This window comes from Natator depressus, chromosome 9 (genome assembly GCF_965152275.1).
Source record: "Natator depressus isolate rNatDep1 chromosome 9, rNatDep2.hap1, whole genome shotgun sequence".
In the NCBI taxonomy this organism is placed as follows: Eukaryota; Metazoa; Chordata; order Testudines; family Cheloniidae; genus Natator; species Natator depressus.
Window position 1 is genome coordinate 78,221,416 of NC_134242.1, and position 25,102 is coordinate 78,246,517.

Sequence of the window (25,102 nt, forward strand, 5' to 3'; positions counted from 1 at the left end):
GGTCTGGCCCCTTCCCCCCAGCTCTGGACCTTGGCCTCTACCCTTCCCAATCCAGCTTCTTCCTGCCCCTCCCCAGTTTTCCCTCCCCACTCTGGATAAACTTTCCCTCTTCCCAAGATGGCGAGGCTCAGGGAACCTGTTTCACTGGCTGGATACCCTGCCGGGGGAAGGAGGATGTAGTCTTCAGACTCTGCTCAACTGAAGTGGGGGTCAGTGCCTATTATCCCCCCTCTGCTCTAAGGAATGTGGGAATTTCAGCCCGAAGGGGCGGGAACCTCTTTTACCCCAGCAGCTACCCACACTGGCACATGCGAATGGGGTCCTGGCCCCATGTGCATGCCCAGCTCGGCAGGTGAAGCCTTGTGTCTGGGGGGACCAGGGCTAGGAAGAGGGCAAGGAGTCAGGGGAGAAGCTGAGCTAACACAGTCTGTCATTGCCCGCCCGCCCGCCCAAAAGTTGAGGCCCGCCCAAATTTCCAATCCTAGCTACACCACTGAGGTGAACACCCCATCATACCAAGTAACTCAGGTGAAGGCCTGCAGTATGCCTCCGTGTTAGCTTCAGATGGGTTATCTCAATCCTGAAAGCACCAGTGTAATTGCTGGCTGATGCAGGGTTATAGTAATCAACTTAAATCAATCCTCCGATGCTACTCCACAATGCCCAACAAAGGCTATGTCTACCCTAGCACTTTTGTCGGTAAAACTTTTGTCTGTCGGGGGTGTGAAAAAAACACCCCCGACTGACATAAGTTTCACCAACAAAACTGCTGGCACGGACTGTGCTATGTTGGCAGAAGACGTTTTCCTGCCGACATAGCTACTGCCACTCATTGGGGGTAGTTTAATTATGACGACAGGAGAGCTCTCTCCTGCCAGCATAGAGCAGCTACACGGCTGTAAGGTCTGGCTGTAAGGTCCGTAGTGTAGACAAAGCCAAAGTCGCCTATCTGACTCTCAGCCCATTTCTTTCATCTCCTCAGCAGAGGCCACACTCAGTGAAAGATGTACCTAATGCATGTGTGAATGCAAGTGGGGATACAAACCATTGTGTTAACTTTAATTGAGCTACAAAACATGAGATAAGAACAATCAGTCTAATTCTGTAGTCTAGATAAGGCCCTTGATGATGTTGATACCTAGCTCTTAGGGACCTTCGAACTGTGGAAGTAAATGCAAGGTCACGCAGGTGGTGTCGGAGAGAGAGCTTTGGATTCTTCGACAATGAGATGTTCCGGGAAGAAGGATTGCTAAGAAGAGATGGGATCCACCTAATGAAGAGAGGGAAGAGTATCTTCGCAGGCAGGCTTGCTAACCTAGTGAGGAGGGCTTTAAACTAGGTTCGCCAGGGGTCGGTGACCTAAGCCCTGAGGTAAGTGGGCTACCAGGAGAAAACACAAGGACGAGAGTGCAACAGGCGGATGGAGCGGGGGTTCCTGATTCATACTGAGAAAGAAAGAAAATCGGCTAGTTATCTTAAGTGCAGGTACACGAACGCAAGAAGCCTGAGAAACAAGCAGGAAGTATTGGAAGTCCTGGCACAGTCAAAGAACTATGATGTGATTGGAATAACAGAGACTTGGTGGGGTAACTCACATGACCGGAGCACTGTCATGGATGGGTATAAACTGTTCAGGAAGGACAGGCAGGGGAGGAAAGCTGGAGGAGTTGCCCTGTATGTAAGAGAGCAGTACGATTGCTCAGAGCTCCAGTATGAAACTGGAGAAAAGCCTGTTGAGAGTCTTTGGGTTAAGTTTAGAACCGAGAGCAACAAGGGTGATGTCGTGGTGGGCATGTGTTATAGACCACCGGACCAGGAGGATGAGGTGGATGAGGCTTTCTTCAGACAATTAACTGAAGTTTCCAGAACACAGGCCCTGGTTCCAATGGGGGACTTCAATCACCCTGACATCTGCTGGGAGAGCAACACAGCAGTACACAAACAATCAAGGAAGTTTTTGGAGAATGTTGGAGACAACTTCCTGGTGCAATTACTGGAGGAACCAACCAGGGACCGTTCTCCTCTTCACCTGCTGCTTACAAACAGGGAAGAATTGGTAGGGGAAGTAGAAGTGGGTGGCAACCTGGGAAGCCGTGACCATGAGACGGTTGAGTTTAGGATCCTCACAAAAGGAAGAAAGGAGAGCAGCAAAATACAGACTCTGGACTTCAGAAAGGCAGACTTTGACTCCCTTAGGGATCCCTTGGAAGGCTAATATGAGGGGGAAAGGAGTCTAGGAAAGCTGGCTGTATTTTAAAGAAGCCTTATTGCGGGTGCAGGAACAAACCATCCCGATGTGCAGAAAGAACAGCAAATATGGCAGGCGACCAGCTTGGCTTAAAAGTGAAATCTTTGGTGAGCTTAAACACAAAAAGGAAGCTTACAAGAAGTGGAAACTTGGACAGATGACTAGGGAGGAGTATAAAAATATTGCTCGAGCATGCAGGGGTGTAACCAGAACACAACTGGAGTTGCAGTTAGCAAGGGATGTGAACAGTAACAAGAAAGGTTTCTACAGGTATGTTAGCAACAAGAAAAAGGTCAGGGAAAGTGTGGGACCCTTAGTGAATGGGGGAGGCTACCTAGTGACAGATGATGTGGAAAAAGCTGAAGTACTCTATGCTCTTTTTGCCTCGGTCTTCACAGACAAGGGGCAACACAGTATGGGGAGGAGGTGAGCAGCCCTCAGTGATAAAAGAACAGGTTAAAGGCTATTTAGAAAAGGTGAACATGCACAAGTCCATGGGTCCAGATTTAATGCATCCAAAGGTGCTGAGAGAATTGGCTGATGTGATTGCACAGCCATTGGCCATTATCTTTGAAAACTCATGGCGATCGGGCGAGGTCCTGGACAATTGGAAAAGGGCCAATATAGTGCCCATCTTTAATAAAGGGAAGGAGAACCCAGGGAACTACAGACCGTTAAGCCTCACCTCAGTTCCTGGAAAAATCAAGGAGCAGGTCCTCAAGGATACCATTTTGAAGTACTTCGAGGAGAGGAAGGTAATTAGGAACAGTCAACATGGATTCACCAAGGGCAAGTCATGCCTGACCAACCTGATTGCCTTCTGTGATGAAATAACTGGCTCTGTGGATATGGGGAAAGCAGTGGATGTGATATATCTGGACTTCAGCAAAGCTTTAGATATGGTCTCCCACAGTATTCTTGCCAGCAAATTAAAAAAGTATGGATTGGATGAATGGACTATAAGGTGGATAGAAAGCTGGCTAGATTGTCGGGCTCAACAGGTAGTGATCAACAGCTCGATGTCCAGTTGGCAGCTGGTATCAAGCGGAGTGCCCCAGAGGTTGGTCCTGGAGCTGGTTTTGTTCAACATCTTCATTCATGATCTGGATGATGGGATAGATTGCACCCTCAGCAAGTTTGCAGATGACACTAAGCTTGGGGGAGAGGTAGATATGCTGGAGGGTAGGGATAGGGTCCAGAGTGACCTAGACAAATTGGAGGATTGGGCCAAAAGAAATCGGATGAGGTTCAACAAGGACAAGTGCAGAGTCCTGCACTTAGGACGGAAGAATCCTATGCACCGCTACAGGCTGGAAACCAACTGGCTAAGCAGCAGTTCTTCAGAAAAGGACCTGGGGATTACAGTGGATGAGAAGCTGGATATGAGTCAGCAGTGTGCCCTTGTTGCCAAGAAGGCTAATGGCATATTGGGCTGCATTAGTAGGAGCACTTTGCCAGCAGATTGATGGAAGTGATTATTCCCCTCTCTTGGGCACTGGTGAGGCCACAACTGGAGTATTGCATCCAGTTTTGGGTCCCCCACTACAGAAAGGATGTGGACAAATTGGAGGGAGTCCAGTGGAGGGCAACGGAAATGATCAGGGGGCTGGGGCCCATGACTTACGAGGAGAGGCTGAGGGAACTGGGCTTGTTTAGTCTGCAGAAGAGAAGAGTGAGGGGGGATTTGATAGCAGCCCTCAGCTACCTGAAGGGGGGTTCCAAAGAGGATGGAGCTCAGGTGTTCTCAGTGGTGGCAGATGAAAGAACAAGAAGCAATAGTCTCAAGTTGCAGTGGGGGAGGTCTAGGTTGGATATTAGGAAAAACTATTTCACTAGGAGGTGAAGTACTGGAATGGGTTACCTAGGGAGGTGGTGTAATCTCCATTCTTAGAGGTTTTTAAGGTCTGGCTTGACAAAGCCCTGGCTGGGATGATTTAGTTGGTGTTGGTCCTGCTTTGAGCAGGGGGTTGGACTAGAAGACCTCCTGAGGTCTCTTCCATTCCTAATCTTCTATGATTATTCCCATTTTACAGAAGGGAAAATTGAGGCAAAGAGAGGGGAAATGACTTGCCTAATGTCACCCAGCAGGACAGTGAGAGAGCTGAAATAAAACCTCAGTCTCCTGTGTTCCAGTCCAGTGCTCTATCCACGCCAATATTTATTTTGTGTTGCAATGGTGCTAGGAGGTCCCACTGTGCTAGGCACTGTACATATATAATTAGTGGGAAATAGTCCCTGCCCCACAGAGTTCACAAGGCAATACAAAGTACAAGGCAGACAAACGGTGAGAAAAATAAAGTTATGATCCCCATTTTACAGATGGGGCACTGAGGCATAGAGAATAAGAGACTTGCCCATTGTCATACTGGAAGTCTACGGCAGAGCTGAAAAATGAACCCAGATCTCCTGCGTCCCAGTGCACTTGGGGACCACCTGACCGTCCTTCCAAAAACTCATTTAAAATTATCATGACCACCAACCCATATCAAATACATAGCAAAGTTCTTTATGCATCCAAACCCCTGTTTATCTGTATAACTTCCACATCCCCTGACTTAATAAACAATGTTTATGCTGTACTGTATTATATTGCAGTGTTGTACAATTCTATTGCATGCTGGTCTATTGTCATATTGTACTATTGTGTGACATTGTTTTATACAGTTGCATCAGGTTGTATTTAAATCAGATTTAAAATACTTCACTGGCACACCACACAACTGTTGCCAATGTGCAAAAAGTGGACAACAGTTACGCAACCGGTATGCTGAAACCAGCGTAGCTTGCTGACCAATATCATCTCTTTGTCGTCTCAGATCGTCTCTGTGAAAGAAAAGTCTGCGGGGAAAATTGTTTCAGGCCATCAAAATGTTTTTTTCAACAAAATTGAAAAGTTTAATCTTCCTTTTATTTTACATGTATATTATTGTATTATACTCTATAATACAAAATTTTAAAAATCAATATGAAAAGTTGTTTCAAAAGAAAAAATTGAAATATTTTGTGCTGAAAATATACAAATAGGACATTTCAACATTGCTGGAAAATTTCCCCCTTTATTTCTCCAAAACAAAATTTCAGCAAAATTGATATGATTTCACAAAGCGTTTCTGTTTTAACAAACTGCATTTTCTGACAGTTCCATCCAAGTTTTTATGATCATCTCTAGTCTCAATGTTTCCTTATGTCCCCCTTCTCTGTCTCCATCTGTTGCCTCTTCTCTTATATTTAAATTATAGATTTCAGAGTAGCAGCCGTGTTAGTCTGTATTCGCAAAAAGAAAAGGAGTACTAGTCGCATCTTAGAGACTAACCAATTTATTTGAGCACAAGCTTTCGTGAGCTAAGCTCACTTTGCACCTTAGAGACTAACCAATTTATCTGAGCATAAGCTTTCGTGAGCTACAGCTCACTTTGCACCTTAGAGACTAACCAATTTATTTGAGCATAAGCTTTCGTGAGCTACGGCTCACTTCATCCGATGAAGTGAGCCGTAGCTCACGAAAGCTTATGCTCAAATAAATTGGTTAGTCTCTAAGGTGCGACTAGTACTCCTTTAAATTATAGCCTTATTTAAGGAAGGGACTGTCTTTTTCTTCTGTTTGTACAGTGCCTAGCACAATGAGATCCAGGTGCATGACTGGGGCTGCTAGGTGTACAGTAGTAAAAATTAATAATAGCAGACAAAACTCTTGTTTCTCTGCTAGGTGCAATATATCAAGTATCTACCCAAAATAAGGGCATTGCAGTGATTGGTATTCCCTGTCTGTGTTGAGCATGACTGTCCTTTTCTGTTCCAGAGGCAGTGCTATATGGCTTAATGGTATCTCTGTCATTCTTGTTTGTGTTCATCATTGTATGTATTATATTTTACTTGGCTGAGGTCAGTGAACGGTGTTGCAATTATCACTGCAGGATACTGCACTCTATAAGTGGGGTGGTTCTGCTGTGTTTTTGTTCTAACCATGGTACTGCTGTACTCTTATGAACTATCCTGTCCTACTGTATCGCTGCACTCCGCCTGTTTTGATTGTACTGTGTGGCTATATGGTATTTTATTACACCCCATTTTCATATTATGACGTGTTGTGCTGTTGTGTTGGATTGCATTGGTCTGTCCTGTTGTGTTCTCCTGCATCTCGCCGTGCTATTGTGTAGCATTACGCTGCCCTGCTGTTCCGTGCCTCGCAGTTTTAGAAATAACCCCAAACTGCTCGCTGTGCTGCTGTGACCCCTTCTCAAGCCACTCCGCCCTGCTGCTTATTGGTAATGCACTTTAGCCACAGACCCTGAGACTGTCCCCAGCCCGGCCACCGCGGCGTCCCGTTCGGCATCCACCACCTTGTTTGCCGCCGTCAGGCCCCGCCCCTTTGGGCAGGCTGATCTGCATCGCCCCGCCCACGAGGGCGGCTTATATCCAATGGGGAGCCGGGCCTGCCCGTGGGGGCGGAGTCCCGGGGGTGGAACTTCGCTTCTCGTGGGTCCCTCTAGGGCAGGCGGGCGGGTGGGTCTTGCAGCTGATTTCATCAACCGTGGGGCTGCGGGCCGGCCGGTGGGTCTGCCTGGGGCAGGGCAGAACAGCCCGGACTTGCTCAGGATCCCGCACCTGGATCGCTGCGGCTGGGAAGCAGGTAAAATGGGACATGTTTGCCTGGCACCTGATGCCTTTTGGTGCTTGCCTGTCTCATGGATAGGGCAGTTATTTGCCGATCACCTCTCTGTGTCTGAGCTGCCTCGTCTTGTCCCTGGACTTCCCACCCGGCCTGCCGGGGCGGCTGAGGGTACTGCGCATCTCTAGATGCTCAACCACCGGGGCATGCCCGGTATGTAGCAGCTGTAATCGAGATGTGGCGCCCTGAATCTACTTGTCCGCCTGGGTTGCGTGTGTCCAATCCCGGCCCGTGCATTGCTTTCGCTCCGGCTCGGGCTCTCCGGCATGAACAGGTCTGGGGCTGGTTCAGGCTGCGGAGTCGCTGTGCTGTGTACATGCCTGGGCATATCCCAGCGCGCTGGAGCATCCCTCGCCCTTTCCCGTTTGTGCTTCAGGGGATGGAGAGGCTCCAGTGGGCGAGCCTGTCTCTGTCTCAGCTAGAGATCCTTGTAGGGAGAAGAGAAGCGGGCTGCCAGGAAGGATCGGTCTTCTTAATCAGCTTTCCTTGTTAGTTTCCGCGCTCCGAGTCTAGGTTAGGATTGTCCGGTACCAAACCGCAAAGCAGGGCCCTCCGTTTCTTCCCGGGAGCGAGGGGGTAACGGATCCGCACTAGCCGTGCAAAGGGTCCGGAGAGGAAGGAAACTGATACTGACACGTGGTGCGCTGGGCAAGTCAGGACTTGCAGGTACAATCTCCAGCCATAGCTCAGTCTCCCACTCCCCGCGGATGGGGTTTCATCTGCTCGCTTCACAAACGGCCCAGATATTCTGATCCCTGCAAACGCAGACTTTGGAATAAACCCTGGAATACTTTGACTGCGTGCCAAAGAGTCACTGGTAAGTGACACCACTCTAGTCTGCAAGGGCACGCTGCAGGTTTCGACACTTTAACTTAAGCGATTGCGGGGGTGGCATGCCCGATTCTAAAACACAGCAGACACCAAAGTGTTTAGAGCGCTGAGCTGTAGATTTCAAGGCTGAGATTGCAGCCAACGAAAATATTAGTGAAGATTACAAATTAATAATCTTATTGGTTATTTATTATAAACTACGCTGTTGAGTTTAGGATTGGCACCCGCAAATACTGATGAGTACAAGCCACTTTTTCCATTATTGTAAGACTTCATATTAAAGTTTTTAATAAATAATGAGCTACAGTTGATCTAGTAGTTGATAATTTCTTTAATTCTTAAAAATGCATTTCCTGAGCACTGTGTGTATAACACTTCTGGTATCTCTGGGTGTGCTCTTCATCTGTAAATATTTTAAATTCTTCTGTCTAGCAACTGAAATGTACTCAGCATTTTTATGTACATTTGGAGTAATTCTTAGTAAGTACAGATTAGAAATGGTTTTCTTTGTAAAATTAATTACAAATTAGGCACAATTTTTTTCCTTTGAGCTGAGTATGAATGACAGGTTGTCGGTGGTATTATGTGTTAGACATTACAGAGGACAAAAGCAAAAAGGAGTAACATGGGGGTACAAAAAATTGTTACAATAATCAAGAAACTGGCCAGTTAATAATGGATAGGTCGAGGGGAAAAACAAACAGACAAAAAAGAAGCCAAGATTTTCAAAAGATACCAGTGATTTTGGGAAGTCAGTTTGAGACACTCTAAAATGGCCTGATTTTTAGAAAATGGGTGCTCAGATTGGTCATCCAAAAATTTGAGGCACTGAAAAATACTCAAACAACCCCCAACACAGACTAGTCACATTTGGCAATCTTGATCCTAGTGTATAATTATGTATATAAAACATATATTGTATATAAAAATTATACATATTATGGCCATGATCCTGCAAACACTTATGCACAAGACAAACTGTATGTACGTGAGCAGTCCCATTGATTTCAAGGTCTCAAGTGTATCCCTTTCTTTCCTGTATTGTTTGTCATCTTAAGCCTCAATCCTGCATTGTGATTTGCTAACATGGCTCTCAGCACTCCTGAGGAATCTCACTGAAGTAAAACAGAACTTCACATGGGTGCGGAGTTCTGTATTAATCAGATCCCAACACATGATTGGGGCTTCGGATTAAATTCTTTTGGGGATGATATAGGTCTTCCTATGTGTTCAAATGGCATTTTGCGTGCTGTGAGCACTACAGGAATGCACATAATAATAATACAATAACTCCTGCATTGGGTATTATTACTGTATTTTAAAGTCTCATTTTATTTGCTGTTAGAACACAGTTGAAAGAAACAAACAGAAGTCTAAACTGACCATTACGACAAAAGTGGGAAATTAAAAAATTGTCATCATGTCAGAGAGGTGTAAAATCAGCACTGCACACTCCCCCTTTTGATATTGGGGTGTTTTCTTCTAAAAACAAACAGAAAACAAAACTTTTAGCTTGAAGTATTACAAATTACACACTTACTGGACTTTTTGTGACCCGGAGAAAGTCTACAAGTTCACTGAAAAACGTGTTTATTTCCAAACCAGGCTAAAAGATTCAGCCACTTTTTACTTATGACGAGCAATACCTTATTCTGCAGGTAACCATATTAAAATCAGTGGGATTGTTTACAAAGTAAGGTACTATTTGATATGAGTAAAGATAGAAGAATTTGGCTCAGAGTCCTATATATTAAGCAAATATAGTGTCAAGAAATGCTTGCAGAACAAAATGAATAGCATTGAGTGATTGGGGAACAGAAGATATTTGCACTAAAGGCAGGGACTTGACTTAATAGCAGGGGAAAATGCTAGACATGCAGAAATATTTTCCAGGTTAATATTTTGGGATTTTAAAAAATTCTTTTTCTCCTGTTGCTTTTATTTAACATTGTCATTCTTTCTTTTTTAAAGCAACATATAACCCACATGATGGCATTTAATCTGGCTGACCTGTTTTCCACTGCCCAATTCTACCAGCTGCCAACTTCAGATATGCAGTAAGTGTTTTATAGCAATTTTTCCTGTTTTGGTATATTGCAAGTAGTGCTGTATGTTACCAGCAAAGACTAGGTAAATCTTCTATGATCCCTTAACTCTAATATGTTGACCTGATAATCCAGTAATGCTAAACCTGATGCCACTATCCTGGTCCATTGAAATCCCTTTGCCACTTTGAAAATGTAGACAGATGCCTTGAAATCCATTAGGAACAGCAGGAGCCATCTCAAAAGATGGCAAGCGTTTATCAAACAAATATAAATTTTCTTCACTGTGTAAAGATTGTAGGTCAGACTAGGTTATAAACCAAAAAAATGCACCCTCGAATTTCAGGGATGTTCCGGTAAAGAATTTGAGTTTTGCTATCAGTTTCTGGATTTTTATTTCAATTCAGTGCTTTGGATATTTATAAATCAAGCATCTACTGGGGAAAAAAAACAACAGTTTTCAGTTGAATATGAAGTCTGACCAATGTTCAAGGAAAGTGCAAGTTAGGTAGGGCCTAATCCAAACACTCCCATTGACTTCAGTGGGCTTTTAATCAGGGCCCCAGTATGCAGTTGTAGATCTATGTATTGCGAGGTGCCAGTCTAGCTTGTTAAGTCCTCCGTGAAATGTCCTATTGTCTAGTTAAAAGGCTACGCTGTGAGTGGCCCTTGCATGGGCACACTGTGATGGAGTGCAAAGGTGAAGCTTCCTCCCCCTTTTTGCAGCTACCTAAGGGCCTCCTATACCAGCAGTCTCTGCAGTCCCTGTACTCTGGGGAGTGCGGGGTCTTGTGCTTCCCCTGGGAAGCATGATGCCATAAGAGAGGGGTCAGGATGAGGCAAGGTAATGGGCCAGCCTCGCATCTGCACTGGCTTCCGGGGTATGGCTGGTGTGCCTGGGAGTTAATCAGATTCATCCACTGTGGTCACCGAGCCATCCCTGAGAGGTTGTCTCCTGAGATACAATCTCGCTGATGCTGTGCTGCCCCACCCCTCCCCAGGGCCCTGGCATAAATGCTGCAGTCTAACCCAGTGGGATAAGAATGGTGGAACTGCAGAAAACAGCAAGTTTACCAAAACTATGGTATTCTACACTAATGGTTCAAACCACTTCATTTTACAATAGTTTTAGTGCAGTATTTTGGGTGCGTATTACACATACAAGGGAGTGTTTAAATAGGGGAAAGCTGTTTTCACTGAGATTTTTAACAAATCATGAAATCATTCAATAATTTAACAGGTTTTATTCACCAAGTTCATAGATTCCCGTTAACACAGAACAATGACTGTGGGTTGTTTCCCTATAAAATCAGTGAGGAGACTGATACTGTGAGATGTTTAGGTCCCTATCCGGAAAATGAGATCTGATTCTGGCAGTTGCCTTGAGATTCTGTACAGCTTCTGCAGAGATGGGAGAATATCTCATTTTAACCTAATTGGGATCAGATGTTTTAACCACTTACTAGAATCTCAAGGTGGCTTTCTATTGAGGGCAGTCATAGAGTTTAAGACCACCAGATCATCTAGTCTGACCTCCTGCATATCGCAGGCCACCAGCACCCCCAAACTAAATCTAGCAATCAGAACTAGACCCAAGTATTATAGCCCATAGGAGACTATACTGTTATGTGTCATAAGCAGAGAATAGGAGGCACTGAGGTGCACTGTACCCGAGGCCCCCACAATGACAATGCTGTGTGAGCTTGTTTTGTTTATGTAAATTTCACTTACAAATTAGACTTCACAAGTAAATTGATGGCCTTGGTTTTGGTATTATAGGAGAAAATTTTAAAAATTCCACTGCTGTAACCCACACCAGAAATTCAATAAAGCTTTCAATGGCCAGGTATTGCTAAACAGGAGTGAGGACCATGGAACCATAGATACAAAGGATAGAAAAGATTATGCAGGATAAAACTATATTTGGGAGGCCTACTCCCTACATCATTCCTATTATTGTCTCACCTTGCCTGTTCTTTTTTATTACTATTTATTTTTTGTACTAGGGTGTCACCTGGGGTCCCCCACCAAGATCAGGTCCCCATTGTTCTTAAGACACCCTAGTGAATGGTGCCTTTCCACTTCACTTGGGAATTTGCTCTTATTCCATTTGTTTTTATTCATAGATATGGGCCCAAATCAAAGCCTCCATTCCAAACTCCATATCTGAATGTTTTACCTCTATAATGATCAGATGCAAAACCATGGATCTAAACAGTGCTGAACTTGGGGCTTCAAACACTGAACTTATCCAAAGTTCAAGGTGTTTGGAGTCAGCCTATTATGGAGACAAATTTCAGATATGAACTTGGATTCAAATCTGTGATTGGTTCATATTTGGGATGATGGTTCAGGCCCATTTCTATTTTTTTCTAATGGAAATAGGCCCTAACTAGACATTAATATTGAGCCTAAACATTTCCTCCTTTAGCTTCAGCCCATAGCTCCCTGACCACCATCTTCTGAGACTATGACAAACTCTCTTTATTTACTCTATCGTGTCAGTAATCTTGAAGCTATTTATGGACTGTGATCTCATCCCTCCTGCGATCTTTGCTTTACTGGGCTAGATAAATTTAGTGCCCTTAATTTTGCTCAGGGTATGTGAGTTGATAGTAATAACTAATATCTTGCTTTCTGTGCTTATCCAGTGGAGACGCCACATGAGATGAGTCCTGATTGTTTGGATAGTGGGAAAAGCCTGGCCAATAGCCCACTTCCAAAGTGCAGCCTACTTTGCATAGGGCTCATGAGGGTGGTAGGAGATCAGACCTGAGCGGGCTGACAAGGCATAACAAGGAACATTTACTGAGGGGCCCTTTTCATTTTGTTTGTGACAAAATGAAATGTACAGTTTCAAATGGTGGCATAGATAGAAATGGGTTATGACTGGGGCAGGAAGAGAAGTGGAGAAGGCTCATATATCTCCTGCTGTAACATCATTCTTTCCAGTATGTTACTAGGCCCAACTAGGCGAACATTAGCCAGGCTGTCCTTTGACTTGCTCCTAATGAGGCCTGAGGCTGGGCTGACAAAAACTTGCGCTCCACCCATTTTTGAATTGTTTCAAGTTAGAACAGTGGCTTCCTTTGAAAGCATGTTTCTCAAGCCCTTTGTACTCTTCTTTAATGTTTAGATTCCAATGAGCCGACCTCATGAGGCAGACACGGCGTTATTAATTCCTTTCCTCATTTGGTGCATGAGGTTATGAGAGAAGTGACATGAAGAGAGGCCCGGTGCTGGTTTTTACCCTATTTCTTGTCACCGAGGTAGGAACCCACTTGAAACAAATGAACCAAAAACTCTGCCTAATGTGTTTTAATAGCTTCAGTTTGATTTCTGTTGAATTCTTTCTATGTGCTCTGCTCTCTCTGGTCTGTATTATTTGCATTGCCCAAATTCCAAATGAGTTCGCGGGGGGGCTGAAATCCAGGCCCCGCTGAACTCAATAGGAGTTTTGCCATTGACTTCAGTGCGGCCAGGATTTCACCAAGGAATGCATGACCAGGGTGTAAGTCTGTAGGCTAGCCTTACCTAGTGCCTTTGACTAGTTCTGTTCAGTTTGAAGCAGAGGATTCAAATCAGTTTTGTGTCTTGTGCTGAGTTCTGGCCATGAATTCCATTCGTTGCATTAAAATCTCGGGTGGCAGTATGGTGCCCAGTAATATAAAGTGTGGCTTTAGTTCTTCAGAGAACTGATAGTTATCCCTTGCTATGTTCTGTGCCCCATATTACGTATCCCCAGATTCCTTCTGCCCCACTGACCCAAGACTGTGTAGTTAACTTATCTTCTCTTGCACTGTTTTCATGCCAAATCACATGAACATGAGCTCATCTGAGTGGAAGTATTTGCCTCTCGCCAACTCTATACCAACTAAGGCTCTGGATTGAACATCTGCTTTGTGTGCTCCATCCAGTTTGGTGCTCTCTGCAGATCTGGATACCACATTGGTGGTACTTTCCACTGCTCCATTTATGCAGATCTTTGTGATGCTTCTAAGTTAGGAACAGTCCGACTGTTTAGCAGACCAGGATAACAAGTTATTTGATCTGGACTATGTACTGACCTCCCATCAGGGAAGCTGCTGACCTGAACTTAAAAAAGTGTGTCCAACATGAGTTTGGAAATAAAAACTGACAGCACCTCACTTCACTTTTAAATGCTACCAAATGGCACAAGGAATGGATAGTTCAGCTGCATGACCTACTACTTAAGTCCCTCCTCTGTCACTGTTTAGCCAGTTGCACCTCATACTGCTCTTTGGGAAGAAGGCACATGGCTTTGCTCTTGCCGAAGTCAGGTTTTCCTGGTGCAACACAAGCATCTACTAAAGCAGTGATGGACAACCTGCGGGCCGCATGCGGCCCATCAGGGTAATCCACTGGGAGGCTGCAAGACAGTTTGTTTACATTGACCGTCCGCAGGCACAGCTGCCCACAGCTCCCAGTGGCCACAGTGTGCAAAGAATGCAGGCAAATGTTCCTTCCAATGAGAAAGCTTTGCACAGTAAACAACATGCTTGGTTCACCTCAGGAGCGTTCTGGGACTTGTAGTAACCCCAGTTGTTTCTCCAGGTCCGAGGTGCTGCTCCAAACCCAATGGAATGCCAGGAGAGTGAGTATCTGGATGAGCACAGGAAGTGTGTTCCTTGCAGAGAGTGTGGCCCTGGATGGGAGCTTTCCAAGGTAATTTGGCTGCTCTGAGATGAACCTGGATTGTTGGCACTGGTGGTACTAGATGAATCCTCTGCTAGCCTTTACTAGAAAGGTAGAGTTAGAGCTTTCTCTGATATGGGCGTCTGTGCCTTTAAAAAGAAGAGAGCTTCATTGGCAAGGGAGGTTAGACTATTCCACTGATCATCAGTGATGCAGGGATAGGGATAGGAGGATGGGAAGATGGAAGTACCATAATTAAGGAGAGGTTTCAAATTGGTGCATCTTATTACGTAAACACCAAGGAGAGTCCATCATCTCCAGCTCCCAGGGGAAGTCAAAAATCCCTCTGGCGGATAACTCCAGTGTCCTGGTCAGAGCTAGACAATGTCTCTTGGACTTATAGACTTTTAGGTCAGAAGGGACCATCGTGATCATCTAGTCTGACCTCCTGCGCATTGCAGGTCACAGAACCTCACCCACTCTTGAAATAGACCCTTAATCTCTGTCCTTGTGTGGGTCACTGGCAGCAGGTTTCCACCTGGGATCTCTGGCTCTATAAATGAGCGTCTATGCCTAAGCTAAGAGACCTAGCTCTGTTCACCAAGACTATAGACTCCTCAACCTCTATATATGATCCAGTCACCACTAGAAGGGGACAGAACGCCATACTGAATGGGTGTGATTTACACACTCCATTGAGGTTAGTGAGCTTGTTGTTATATAGCCTTGACTAACTCAGGCTCATACTGTTTGATCCCAGCTGCCAGCAAACCCTCTCCTCCCCCTGAGGGCACAGCATTACACCAGCATCTCCCTCGCAATAAAACAAGTTTTAGTGACTGAGGCAATGTGTGAGCTATTGCTGAGTGCAGAATGGCTGCCCCATTTGTTTGCACAGGCACAGCACTGCTGCTATCTGCTTCAGTGCAGTGCAAAGATGTGAGATGCCCAGAGTGTGAAAGGCAACGGAGAATTCTCTCACTGAAGAGAAGCCATCTGCCTCTAGAGAACAGGACAGCTTCTTCCCTCCGTGGTATCTTCGGATCTGATGCCATTTCTTTGTCTCAGACATGGCCCTGCGCTTGTCTCTTGCAGGAGTGTGGCTATGGTGAAGGAAGGGATGCACAGTGCACTGCTTGCCCTCCCAGGAGGTTTAAGGACAGCTGGGGGTTCCATGGTTGCAAACCTTGTCTTTCCTGCCCCCTCATCAACCGTGTCCAGAAATCCAACTGCACTGCCACTTCCAATGCAGCCTGTGGGGAATGTCTGCCAGGGTGAGTACAGCTGGCAGCTGGAACACCAGCAGCAGATGCTCTTGGGAGGGCATAGGGAGGTGCTGTTCAAAAAGATGAGATATACCAGGGATCTGCAACCTTTGGCGCGTGGCCCTCCAGGTTAAGCCCCCTGGCAGGCCGGGACGGTTTGTTTACCTGCCACGTCCGCAGGTTCGGCCAATCGCAGCTCCCACTGGCCGCGGTTCGCCGCTCCAGGCCAATGGGAGCTGCGGGAAGCGGCGTGGGCTGAGGGATGTGCTGGCCGTGGCTTCCTGCAGCCCCCATTGGCCCGGAGTGGTGAACCATGGCCAGTGGGAGCTGCGATCGGCCAAACCTGCGGACGCGGCAGGTAAACAAACCGGCCCAGCGCGCCAGGGGGCTTACCCTGGCGGGTCACATGCCAAAGGTTGCCGATCCCTGATATATACAATTCTCTTATACCTTGTCCTGTTGTTAGAGCATTCTCCACTTTCTCTTTGGCAGGTTTTACAGTAAAACCCGGATTGGCGGGCTGCAGGATCTGGAATGCATCCCATGCACAAAGCAGACGCCTTCCTCTGAGCCTCAGTGTACGTAGCCAGCAGCACTGCAACCTGCTGTCTTTCGCTGTGTAACATGTCATTTCACAGGGCACGGGGTGAGCCCTGCAGGATTAACAGGAGATGGGAGGAGTGGTGGAGTGGAGTGGGGCAGTGGTGCATGTAATTCAGTATCACCTATCTCCAACAGTGGTCACTGTTACACGCTTCAAATGAAGGCATAAACCCCCACGGTATAACTAAGGGTAGGTCTGCACTTAAAACGCTGCATTGGCACAGTTGTGCTGATGTAGCGCTTTAATGAGGACGCTCTAAGCCGACGGGAGAGAACAACTCTCCTGTTGGTTTAGTTAATCCACCTCCGCGAGAGGCGTTAGCTTCATTGGCGGGAGAAGCTCTCCCACCAACATAGCACTGTCTACACCAGCACTTAGGTCAGTATAATTACATCACTCGGGCTGTGGATTTTTTATGCCCTTGACTGAAGTAGTTATACCAAAGTAATTCTGTAGTGTAAACTTGCCCTAAGTGTGCAAAAGAAAATTCCCTCCTGACCCCTGCTGCCGATCATCTTTTGCCCTGAAACATGAAGATTGAGGCTTTTTGTTGTTTCTGTCCTCATGAGTGTCCTTGCAGAGGCTGTGCTTATTCATTTAAATGACTGGTCCTTGTTTTGAAGTTTATTACGCTAGCTGTAGCAGAAGAATTCTGCCCCAGTGCGATCTGACCAAGGAAGTACTGACAGTGTATATATGGAGGGGAGGGGCAGCTGGGGCCAGCAGTGCCATGATAAACGTGAGTATCTATGTGGTCAGACTCAGCAGCTCAGCCATTCTCTATCCTGTAATGTTTTGTTATTTCTGTTGTTAAAAATCAAGGAAAATCATCCCCTTCGCTTTGCCGTCGTTCTGCAGCCGGGAGATAATTTTAGCTGTTGTTTCTCAGTCCTCCTGGGTCCAGTTGGTGGTTCTGCCACTGAGTCACACTGACTGTGGACAAGTCACTTAAACTGCTTGTGTCTCAGTTTCTCCATCTGTAAACTAGAGCTAAAAATACTGTGCTGCTGGATGGCACTGGATTATTATATTCAATTTTCAAAAGCACCTAAGGGGTTTAGAAGCCTAATTCACACTGACAGTCAAAGAAAGTTAATGGACTTAGATTCCTAAGAGTAACAGGAGGTGGGAGGAGTGGTGGAGTGGAGCAATCTAGTGGTGCATGTAATTCAATATCCCCTATCTCTGACAGTGACCACTTAAGAGTGACTTAGGAATCTAAGTCCATTAACTTTCTTTGACTGTCAGTGGGAATTAGGCTCCTAAACCCCTTTGGTGCTTTTAACTTCCAGGTTGAGACCTCTTGTCCTAAGGGATTAATATCCTTGTAACTGGTCATGTACTAATCACTCCAGGCTGGATCTGTGCTGCGCTGGTCCTCTCTGCTTTCTTTTCTGTAGCATCCTGCAGCTCACCATGTGGTGATGATAGGACTCTGACCTCTTTCTTTGGCTGGTATGTTTGCAGGCAGCTCCAGGTCTAGCCTGGTGAAGGCAGCGATTCCCACAGTACCTCCCCAGGACACTGCCCTCCTAGTGCTAACCAGCAGTGCGCTAGTCATCATTGCATTGGTGCTGCTGGCACTCGCCATCATCTGCTGCAAGCGCTTCTGGAAGAGCCAGTGTCAGCGAGGTGAGTGAATGCAAGGCAGCATCCCTCTGGTCCTCCTTCCCCTGCCCCCTCTTCCCTAGAAATAGCAGGGAAGAGGAGGAGGAGGATGTAAGGGCTCAGATTCAAACAGCGTGCCAGGTGGGGCCAGCAAGGTTGTCACTTGCGAGGTTAGTGCTTTCTCTTCTCGGGTTTTCCCAGGCTGGGTCAAGACTGAGGAGATTTTGGCAGTTGTGGAGGTGAGGGGGCCAGGGTTGGAGCAGCAGAGGATGAAACAAGAGGATGAGGGAAACAGCAAGGAGGAGTAGGTTAGAGAGATATGATTGAGGGGCATTGGCACAGCTGCATGGGGAACAGTGCACAGCACTAGCCCTCTCCATGCCAGGAAGTGAGGCCTGATTGCTCCTAAATTTTACAGTCACCAAATAAATAGCCGTACCAGATGGCCAAGTGCATTCTGGGAAAACAAGCCAGGTCTTCGCTGATATCAGTTGCTCTTTATCCTTTAAAGTGTTTCTGAGGACCCAGAGTTTCTCGGCCCAGAGGGTGATGTTCTGGGCCTCAGCCATGCCAAGCAGGTTTCCCTGTGAGGAACAGATGTCTAGTCCCTGCTGCTTGGGTGTGAAGAACCTGAGCCCATGCTCCAGGCAAGCAGAAGGTAACGTCTCTCATTGCTCTGCTGCTTTAGCTTGGGTCTGGGGGGAAGGGCAGGCTGGGCTGTGACCCTCACATCATAATATCTGTTCAGTTTCCATTCCTCAGGCAGGAAGGAGCACCCCATTGGCGGGCTGTCACAATCTCTGCTGCCATGAGGCTTACTGCCAGGGTTAGCCCCTGTGGTCAGACACTGGAATAATCAAGGTGGACAGAGCCCAGTGCCACTAGGAATCTTCCTCAGGGTGAAAGGTGGAAGCCTGGGGAGGATTCTGAACTCAGAAGACGTTGCACTGGCTTTGGGAAGATGTAGGTTTCACTCCTCCGGCTTCAGTGTCTTTCTCTCCTAGGAATGTGTGGGCTCTGGAGGAGAGAGTGCTTGACTGTTGCAGTGGGAGTGACCCTGGAGGGCTGGTGGTCGACCCCTGGAAGAGCGGGGAGCCTTGCTTTGTTCAGCAGTGCTCACTGCCACCTCGCAGACAAAAGGCACTGAGTAGTCCTGTGCTGTCTCTTCCTCTGCAGCTGGAGACAGTCATTGGCAGTGCAGTGCCGTGGGGGAAATGGGGTTTTTAAGGAGTGGTTGACTGGAGGGAGGCCAAGCCCCAGCAGGTGGAGAGGCTGGTGGAAGGGAAACCAACATACTTTTAAGCCATGGGGTTTCTGGTTCCAGGTCCCGTTGAACCGGTTCAGTTCATTTCAGATGGTGAAGCCATAGGCCTGCAGATCCCTGCTCTCCAGCCCAATTTGGAAGCGATTGCCATCAGCCCCAATCCCACATCCCAGCTGGCGAGGAGCGTCTTGGAGACCCAACCCCTGATAAGGAACTCAGGGTCCAGCGACTATTCTGCGGGGGTCTCGTCATCCTCAGATGCCAGGCAGGGCCCAGCTGTGTTCACAGAGACCCTGACTCCCCTCTCATCATGTGCCTCAGAGATGCAGCCCAGGTGGCCCCATGCCCCGGTGGAGTGCACGGAGCTAGACCTGCAGAAGTTCTCCACCCAGGCTGAGTTTACGGGTACCAAAAGCCAGGAGGATGCAGAGAAGCAGGTGGCTCAGAGGGTCCGGAGACATACAGATGAACTAACCCTTGAAGTGCCCCTGTTTGGTGCCCCTCTGATAACACAAAGTGAACTTGTTCTGGACCCTGCCAGGGGGTCATCCTCATCCTTCCAAATTCCCACTGCTGAAAGCAGGGAGCAGCCTGTAAGTTCTTCCCGTCTTGCCCCCCTCTGTATAATAACAGCTACTACAGGGCTCACACAGGGAGGGACGGGATATCGGAGGGGCTGGGGGTACAAAACGTTTCACCTCTGAGCAGGTTCAGATCTAGCACTGGCTGGTAGTGACCATTCAAAAGTCATAACCGTCTGCCGTTCAGTGAACTGTGTGGCATGAGTTTGGGAAGGGACACCACCCAGTTCCCATTGGCCAGGGTAGCGTGTAACACTTCCACCATTAAACTAACTGGTGTTGAGAGCCCAAGGGAAGTGACCAGGTGTGGTGCTTTTTCTGTTTGCAAGGAACTGGTCTAAGACCCACCAACTTATCTAAGGGCCACCAAAGAGCTGTCAGATGGTAGCAAAACTCACTCACTACCAACCTGGGCTGGGTTCAGATACTCAGCCTCGCAAAACGGCAAAGTCCAAGCATATCCTTAACTCAGCAGGAATTGTGCACTTCACCTGATCCTTGCATCGCCCACGAATCATCTTTGCATGTTTGCCAGTATGGAAAACTGACCTAGTGGTGAACAACTCAGCTTCCCAGTCCCCTGAGCCATCTGGTCTCCTCACCAGTTTGTGACGGATTAATGATTAACATAAGTCTAAAAAATGTCTAGCAGGTAATTAACTTACTAGTTGAGGTTCAAGTACTTCTTTATTGAGATGATGGTTTGCTGGAAGAACGTAGAGCATCTTAATAGGGTTGCTGTCCTAATTGAGTGGTGATGTCCTGAATAGAAATATCCAGGCCATTACTAATACATGGCAGGTCCTGTGAGTGGAGCACTGACAAGATCCACATGTGATTGTTGCTCATTCTCTGATGAATCTCCCCAATCCTTGGGGTCTTTCTCTTAGCAGGTGAATGATGTCCTGAGCCTTGTGAGTGAGATTATCAGAGCCACACAAGGTGAGTGGATATCTGGGCAGCATTTTTCAGTCACACCCTTGCTCTCCTGGGGTTCAGGTGGAGGGAGACCATGGGGGGAGGAGCACCTGCAGAGCCCCAGCCTGGCCAGTGTCGCACTGACTGTCGACATAGAGATCTGTGGCTGACCCTCTTTCATGGGGCCTGTGGCATTAATGCGGGGAATAGACAAGCCCTTCTGTGATACCCCTTGGAATGTGGGTGGGTTGGGGGACAGGCACATAGTTTACCTCTATTAACAGTGAGGATCATAGGCACTGACTCCGTGGGTGCTGAGGGGCTGGAGCACCCACAGGGGAAAAAATGGTGGGTGCTGAGCACCCACTGGCAGCCCCCTATCAGCTCTCCCCGCCCCAGCACCTCCCGCCCGCCAGTCAGCACCTCCCTCCCCACACCTCCCACCCGCCGTGAACAGCTGTTTTGCTGCATGCAGGGAGGCTGGGAGGGAGGGGGAGGAGGGGGGACGCGGTGCACTCGGGGGACGGGGCAGAACTGCATGGGAAGAGGCTGGGCAGGGGTGGAGCGGAGGCAAGAAGAAGCGGAGTGGGGGTGGGGCTTTGGGGGAAGGGGTGGAGTGGGGGCTGGGCCTGGGGCAGAGCCGGGGATCAAGCACCCCCTGGCAGTTTGAAAAGTCGGTGCTTGTGATGAGGATTAAGCTCCCCTGGGGCTGAGAGGCAGGTTCCATGCGGCTAAGCTCTGAAAGGATATGCATTGGTGCCCTGTGGCAAAAGTTCCCTCTGTGGTGAGGCCAGGCAGAAGGGGGTGTTGCAGCTGCTCATCAGATGGGTGGGACAGGGGCCGTGGTATGGGCCTCACTGCCTTATTTTCAGGACACCCTTCCCTCGCTGAGTAGACAGGCTCTCACCTCACTTTTCTGCCATCCCCAGGTCTCCCCATAGCACAGCTCCCCCACTCCTTGGTGCTGTCACTTGGCTTCCAGTTGGACCCTTGCTTGTCTGGTCTCAAGAATTTCAGCCATGTGGGGGTGGAGCTGGGGGTCCCATCCCATCTGGTGAGCAGGATGTCTGGATTCAAGCAGCTCGTTGCTCACCTCGCCTCCTCAGGAGACACAGTCACTGTTCCCGCCCTGGCCCGGGTCCTACAGCGACTCCAGCGCTTCGATGCCTTGCTCCTACTCTGTGATCATTTCATTATGAGCCAGGCCCAGGGCTGCCAACACTAGGGGAAACCCACGTTGCTGCCTCCGCACACAGAGGGAGGGGCAACTCCAGGCATAGTTTTGGCTGGGTGAACCTGGCAGCGATGCTGCTGCCTGGTTTCCTACCCACTCTTTGTGGGCTGTGTGGAGGTTGCCTTTGAATCCTTGGGGTAGAATCACAGTAGAATGATGAGTCTGTGAGTGCTCACTCAGCAAACTTCTCTCTCTTGACCACTGCTTGAGACCTACCTTGTGCTGGTGATAGCTGGCAGATGCACGTGGTACCTCCAAATGCCACCTTTCTTAATACTTGTTTATATTGATGCCCAGAAACGTTGTGGCCCTCATGGTCACCATGCATGGTTACAGGGCCATTTGCCTCCATGGGCAGGTGTGGATTTATAATGGGCCCTTCAAGCACACAGTGTTTCCTTGAATCACATCTCAGCTGTAATGATTGAACTCTTTGAGTGAGAGGCTGGATGGTGTGTGAAAATATCCCCCAACTCTAAGATGGAGCTCAGAGGGTCTGGACCCTCTGTGTTGGATTTCTCCCTCGCAGCTGATTGTATCTTTCTCTTAGAGACCTGATAATCATTTGTTCTTCCCCCCCACTTTTTAGATGTGGGCCTTCTCCATTTGGCAGACATTGTATTTTGCTGGCTTTCTGCTCAGCTTTCTGCTGTGGCTGCCTTTTTGTTTACTTCTCCTTTTGTGCATCGACGAGGGGACCTGTTCTTGGAGAAGGGTTGTTTAGCTGCCACTCCTTTCTTTTTTTTTTTCTTTTTTTTGGCCAGGGAGGAGGGACTCATGCACTGAATTTCTGTGTGCCATACCAAAATAGCAGTGTGTTTAATTGTATTTCCTGGCTGTGAAATAGTACCGTTTTCGTTAAGCGATATTTCTAATTGTGAGTCAGGATTTTTTTAAGCATGGTGGAGTTTGCTCCAGTGCAGATGGCAGGGTACTTGCTGCATTCCCCAGTCTTCTGCTAAGCACTTCAGCTCCCTTGCCCTAAGGGGCTTGCTAATGGGCTCCTCTGTGATGATGTTTGGAGGACAGCACAGCACATATTCTACTCTTCTGCACATCTGAAGTTTTCAGAACACGTGACACAAATAAAACCCTTGTGGGAATCTGGATGTGTAATCCCAGGGTCAGGGTCTCCCCTCCATTACCCCTCCTGTGAGCACCACAGGGTCTCATCTTCTAAACACTAAATGGAGACCACTTGGCCTGGATGGCGCCCCTTTGAAGTGCAGATTGGAAGGATGGCTTGGCTTTCAGCTCATCCGGTGCCCAATTCTCTTGCTGTAGGATGCAGGCCATTCCCATTGGCTTTTGTGGGAGATGCTCCTATTCTATGGTGGGAAAACAGAGCCTGTGGGGTTTAGTATGTTACGTAGCTACAAGAAAATAAACGCAGTATAATAACGAAGGGTGTCTCAATGGCACAACCACTCTATTCCTTTGCCCTAGTTAATTAAAAACTAAAAGGATGGAACCCCTCAAGAACTAACTATGCCAAGTTCATAATGGGAAATGCTGGATGAAACACTATGGAGTATTCTCAGAAGTATTTTCTCACTGCTAGTGTAATGTACTGCCATGTGCATAACGCCCCCTACTGGAATTAATCAGACCTTTGTGTGATCAGGTTCTGATTATTAGCCTGTGCAGGGAGGCTAAATACTACTCCCAGGGTCGCCATTTGCCTGCAAGAGGCTTCTATTGGAAGAGCAGGAAAGTATGACTTCTCATCCCAGTGCCATGTGTATTTGATTTGGCTGAATGACTCTGGTGTCCAGAGGTTTGTTTCCTGGCCATGTTATGCTGCCTGTTAAAGTAATCATGCCATTAGTGGTGAAGCGGCCTTATTTTAAAATAATGTGTTGTTCAGACTAAAGATGACCTCATTTTCTGGTTTCTGAGAATGGCTGTTCCATAGGGACACACTCTTCTGACTTTAATTTTCTCTAGGAGGATTTGTCAGAGCTTGCCATGGTTTGGCTGTGTTAGACTTCCTGAAGTTCCTGGAACTGGTATCTGGAGGCAGCTTCCAAGGTTGGTGGCTGCAGGTTCTTGTGCTATTTTCTCAAAGCTGCCACCAGCTTCTCTTGTTACTGTGCATTAAGTAGGAGCAGGTTACACTTTGAACTGCTATCTGACAAATTGGATTGGTGGGAGGAAGTTGTAGAATATGAAACAATCCAAGTCTCCTGTAAGGCTGGAGAAATCGTGCCACATGACACACCCCACACCTCCCGGAGAGAGGACAGGAATCCAGCCCTGGTGATCAGCTGCGATAGTCTGTTTTGTGGTTGCAGAACACACCCACGGTCCATTCATGAGAGGACCCTAGCACTCAGGGCATGTGACATACTCTGTTATATTGATGTGTTGTTCAGCCCTGGCACTCAGCTGTGATGGATTCCTTTCATAGTGAGGTCATTTTCACAGAGCAGCTGCTCCAGAAGGAGAGGCGTTGCTGGGAGCCTGATTGCAATCAGCACTTTGCCATGAATTCAGACAGATGGGGGCTTTCATTCGGATTCCATAAAACACACTGTTTCACTATGGTTCACTCTAGGTGGGATTCATTGTGGCTCTGTCAAGTGACAGATGACATAGGCTCCCTAGAACACCATCTTCAGGTGGATCTTTACTTCATTGGTGACACAACCTTGACACCTAGTGGATGGGGAAGGAGGTGCCTTTCTAATAATCTCTCCTAGGTTCTTGCCCAGTCTGTGGAGCTGGCTGTTTCAAACAAGAATGGAGAAGAATGTGGCTAGCTCCACATTGCACAGGGTGATGGTGTTGGGCTGCATGACATTTCCCATGTGTGCTGTATTTTGCTGCACCTCAACACGTGGGGATTGCTTTTTTTAGTGAAGGCTTGAGACCGATATCTGGGGCTGGCGTTGGAGTTGCCCCATTTAGTCTGTTTCATCCTGCTACACCCTTGAGGGTTCAAGTCCAATGTAGAGTTAACCTCATGAGCTCTGGGATATACTCGCAGAGTTTCACTGATGCTAGGGTCCCTAGAACAATACTGGGTGGTGAGGAGGGAGTTTTGCTGAGCAAACATAGCGCTGCCAAAGTGCATAGGCATAGGGTGCAAAATATCAGACCATCTGCACCCAGTTAGCATTGTGGGCACTGTTCATCTTCCCAAGAGCTTTGGGAAAAATGAGCTGGAATGTCCCTGA

The 25,102-nt window shown here is 47.4% G+C and overlaps 1 protein-coding gene across 1 annotated transcript; it reads left to right on the top strand.

Moving 5' to 3' along the window:
- The first annotated feature begins 6,753 nt into the window (after window positions 1-6,753).
- On the top strand, window positions 6,754-24,786 carry EDA2R (ectodysplasin A2 receptor). The gene is made up of 11 exons (XM_074963139.1): window positions 6,754-6,878; window positions 9,720-9,805; window positions 12,930-13,062; window positions 14,369-14,479; window positions 15,545-15,723; window positions 16,207-16,292; window positions 17,786-17,950; window positions 18,438-18,584; window positions 19,251-19,783; window positions 20,662-20,713; window positions 21,619-24,786. Exons 3-11 carry the CDS (start codon window positions 13,015-13,017, stop codon window positions 21,912-21,914), a joined length of 1,617 nt encoding a protein of 538 aa, XP_074819240.1. The 5' UTR covers window positions 6,754-6,878; window positions 9,720-9,805; window positions 12,930-13,014; the 3' UTR covers window positions 21,915-24,786.
- Window positions 24,787-25,102: the final 316 nt, after the last annotated feature.

Bases quoted from the DNA above. Each gene is read 5' to 3' on its own strand.
- EDA2R (XM_074963139.1), top strand. From the start codon at position 13,015: ATGAAGAGAGGCCCGGTGCTGGTTTTTACCCTATTTCTTGTCACCGAG. The intron at 15,724-16,206 runs GTGAGTACAGCT...TCTCTTTGGCAG, and splicing joins TGTGGGGAATGTCTGCCAGG to GTTTTACAGTAAAACCCGGA. The intron at 18,585-19,250 runs GTAACGTCTCTC...TTCTGGTTCCAG, and splicing joins ATGCTCCAGGCAAGCAGAAG to GTCCCGTTGAACCGGTTCAG.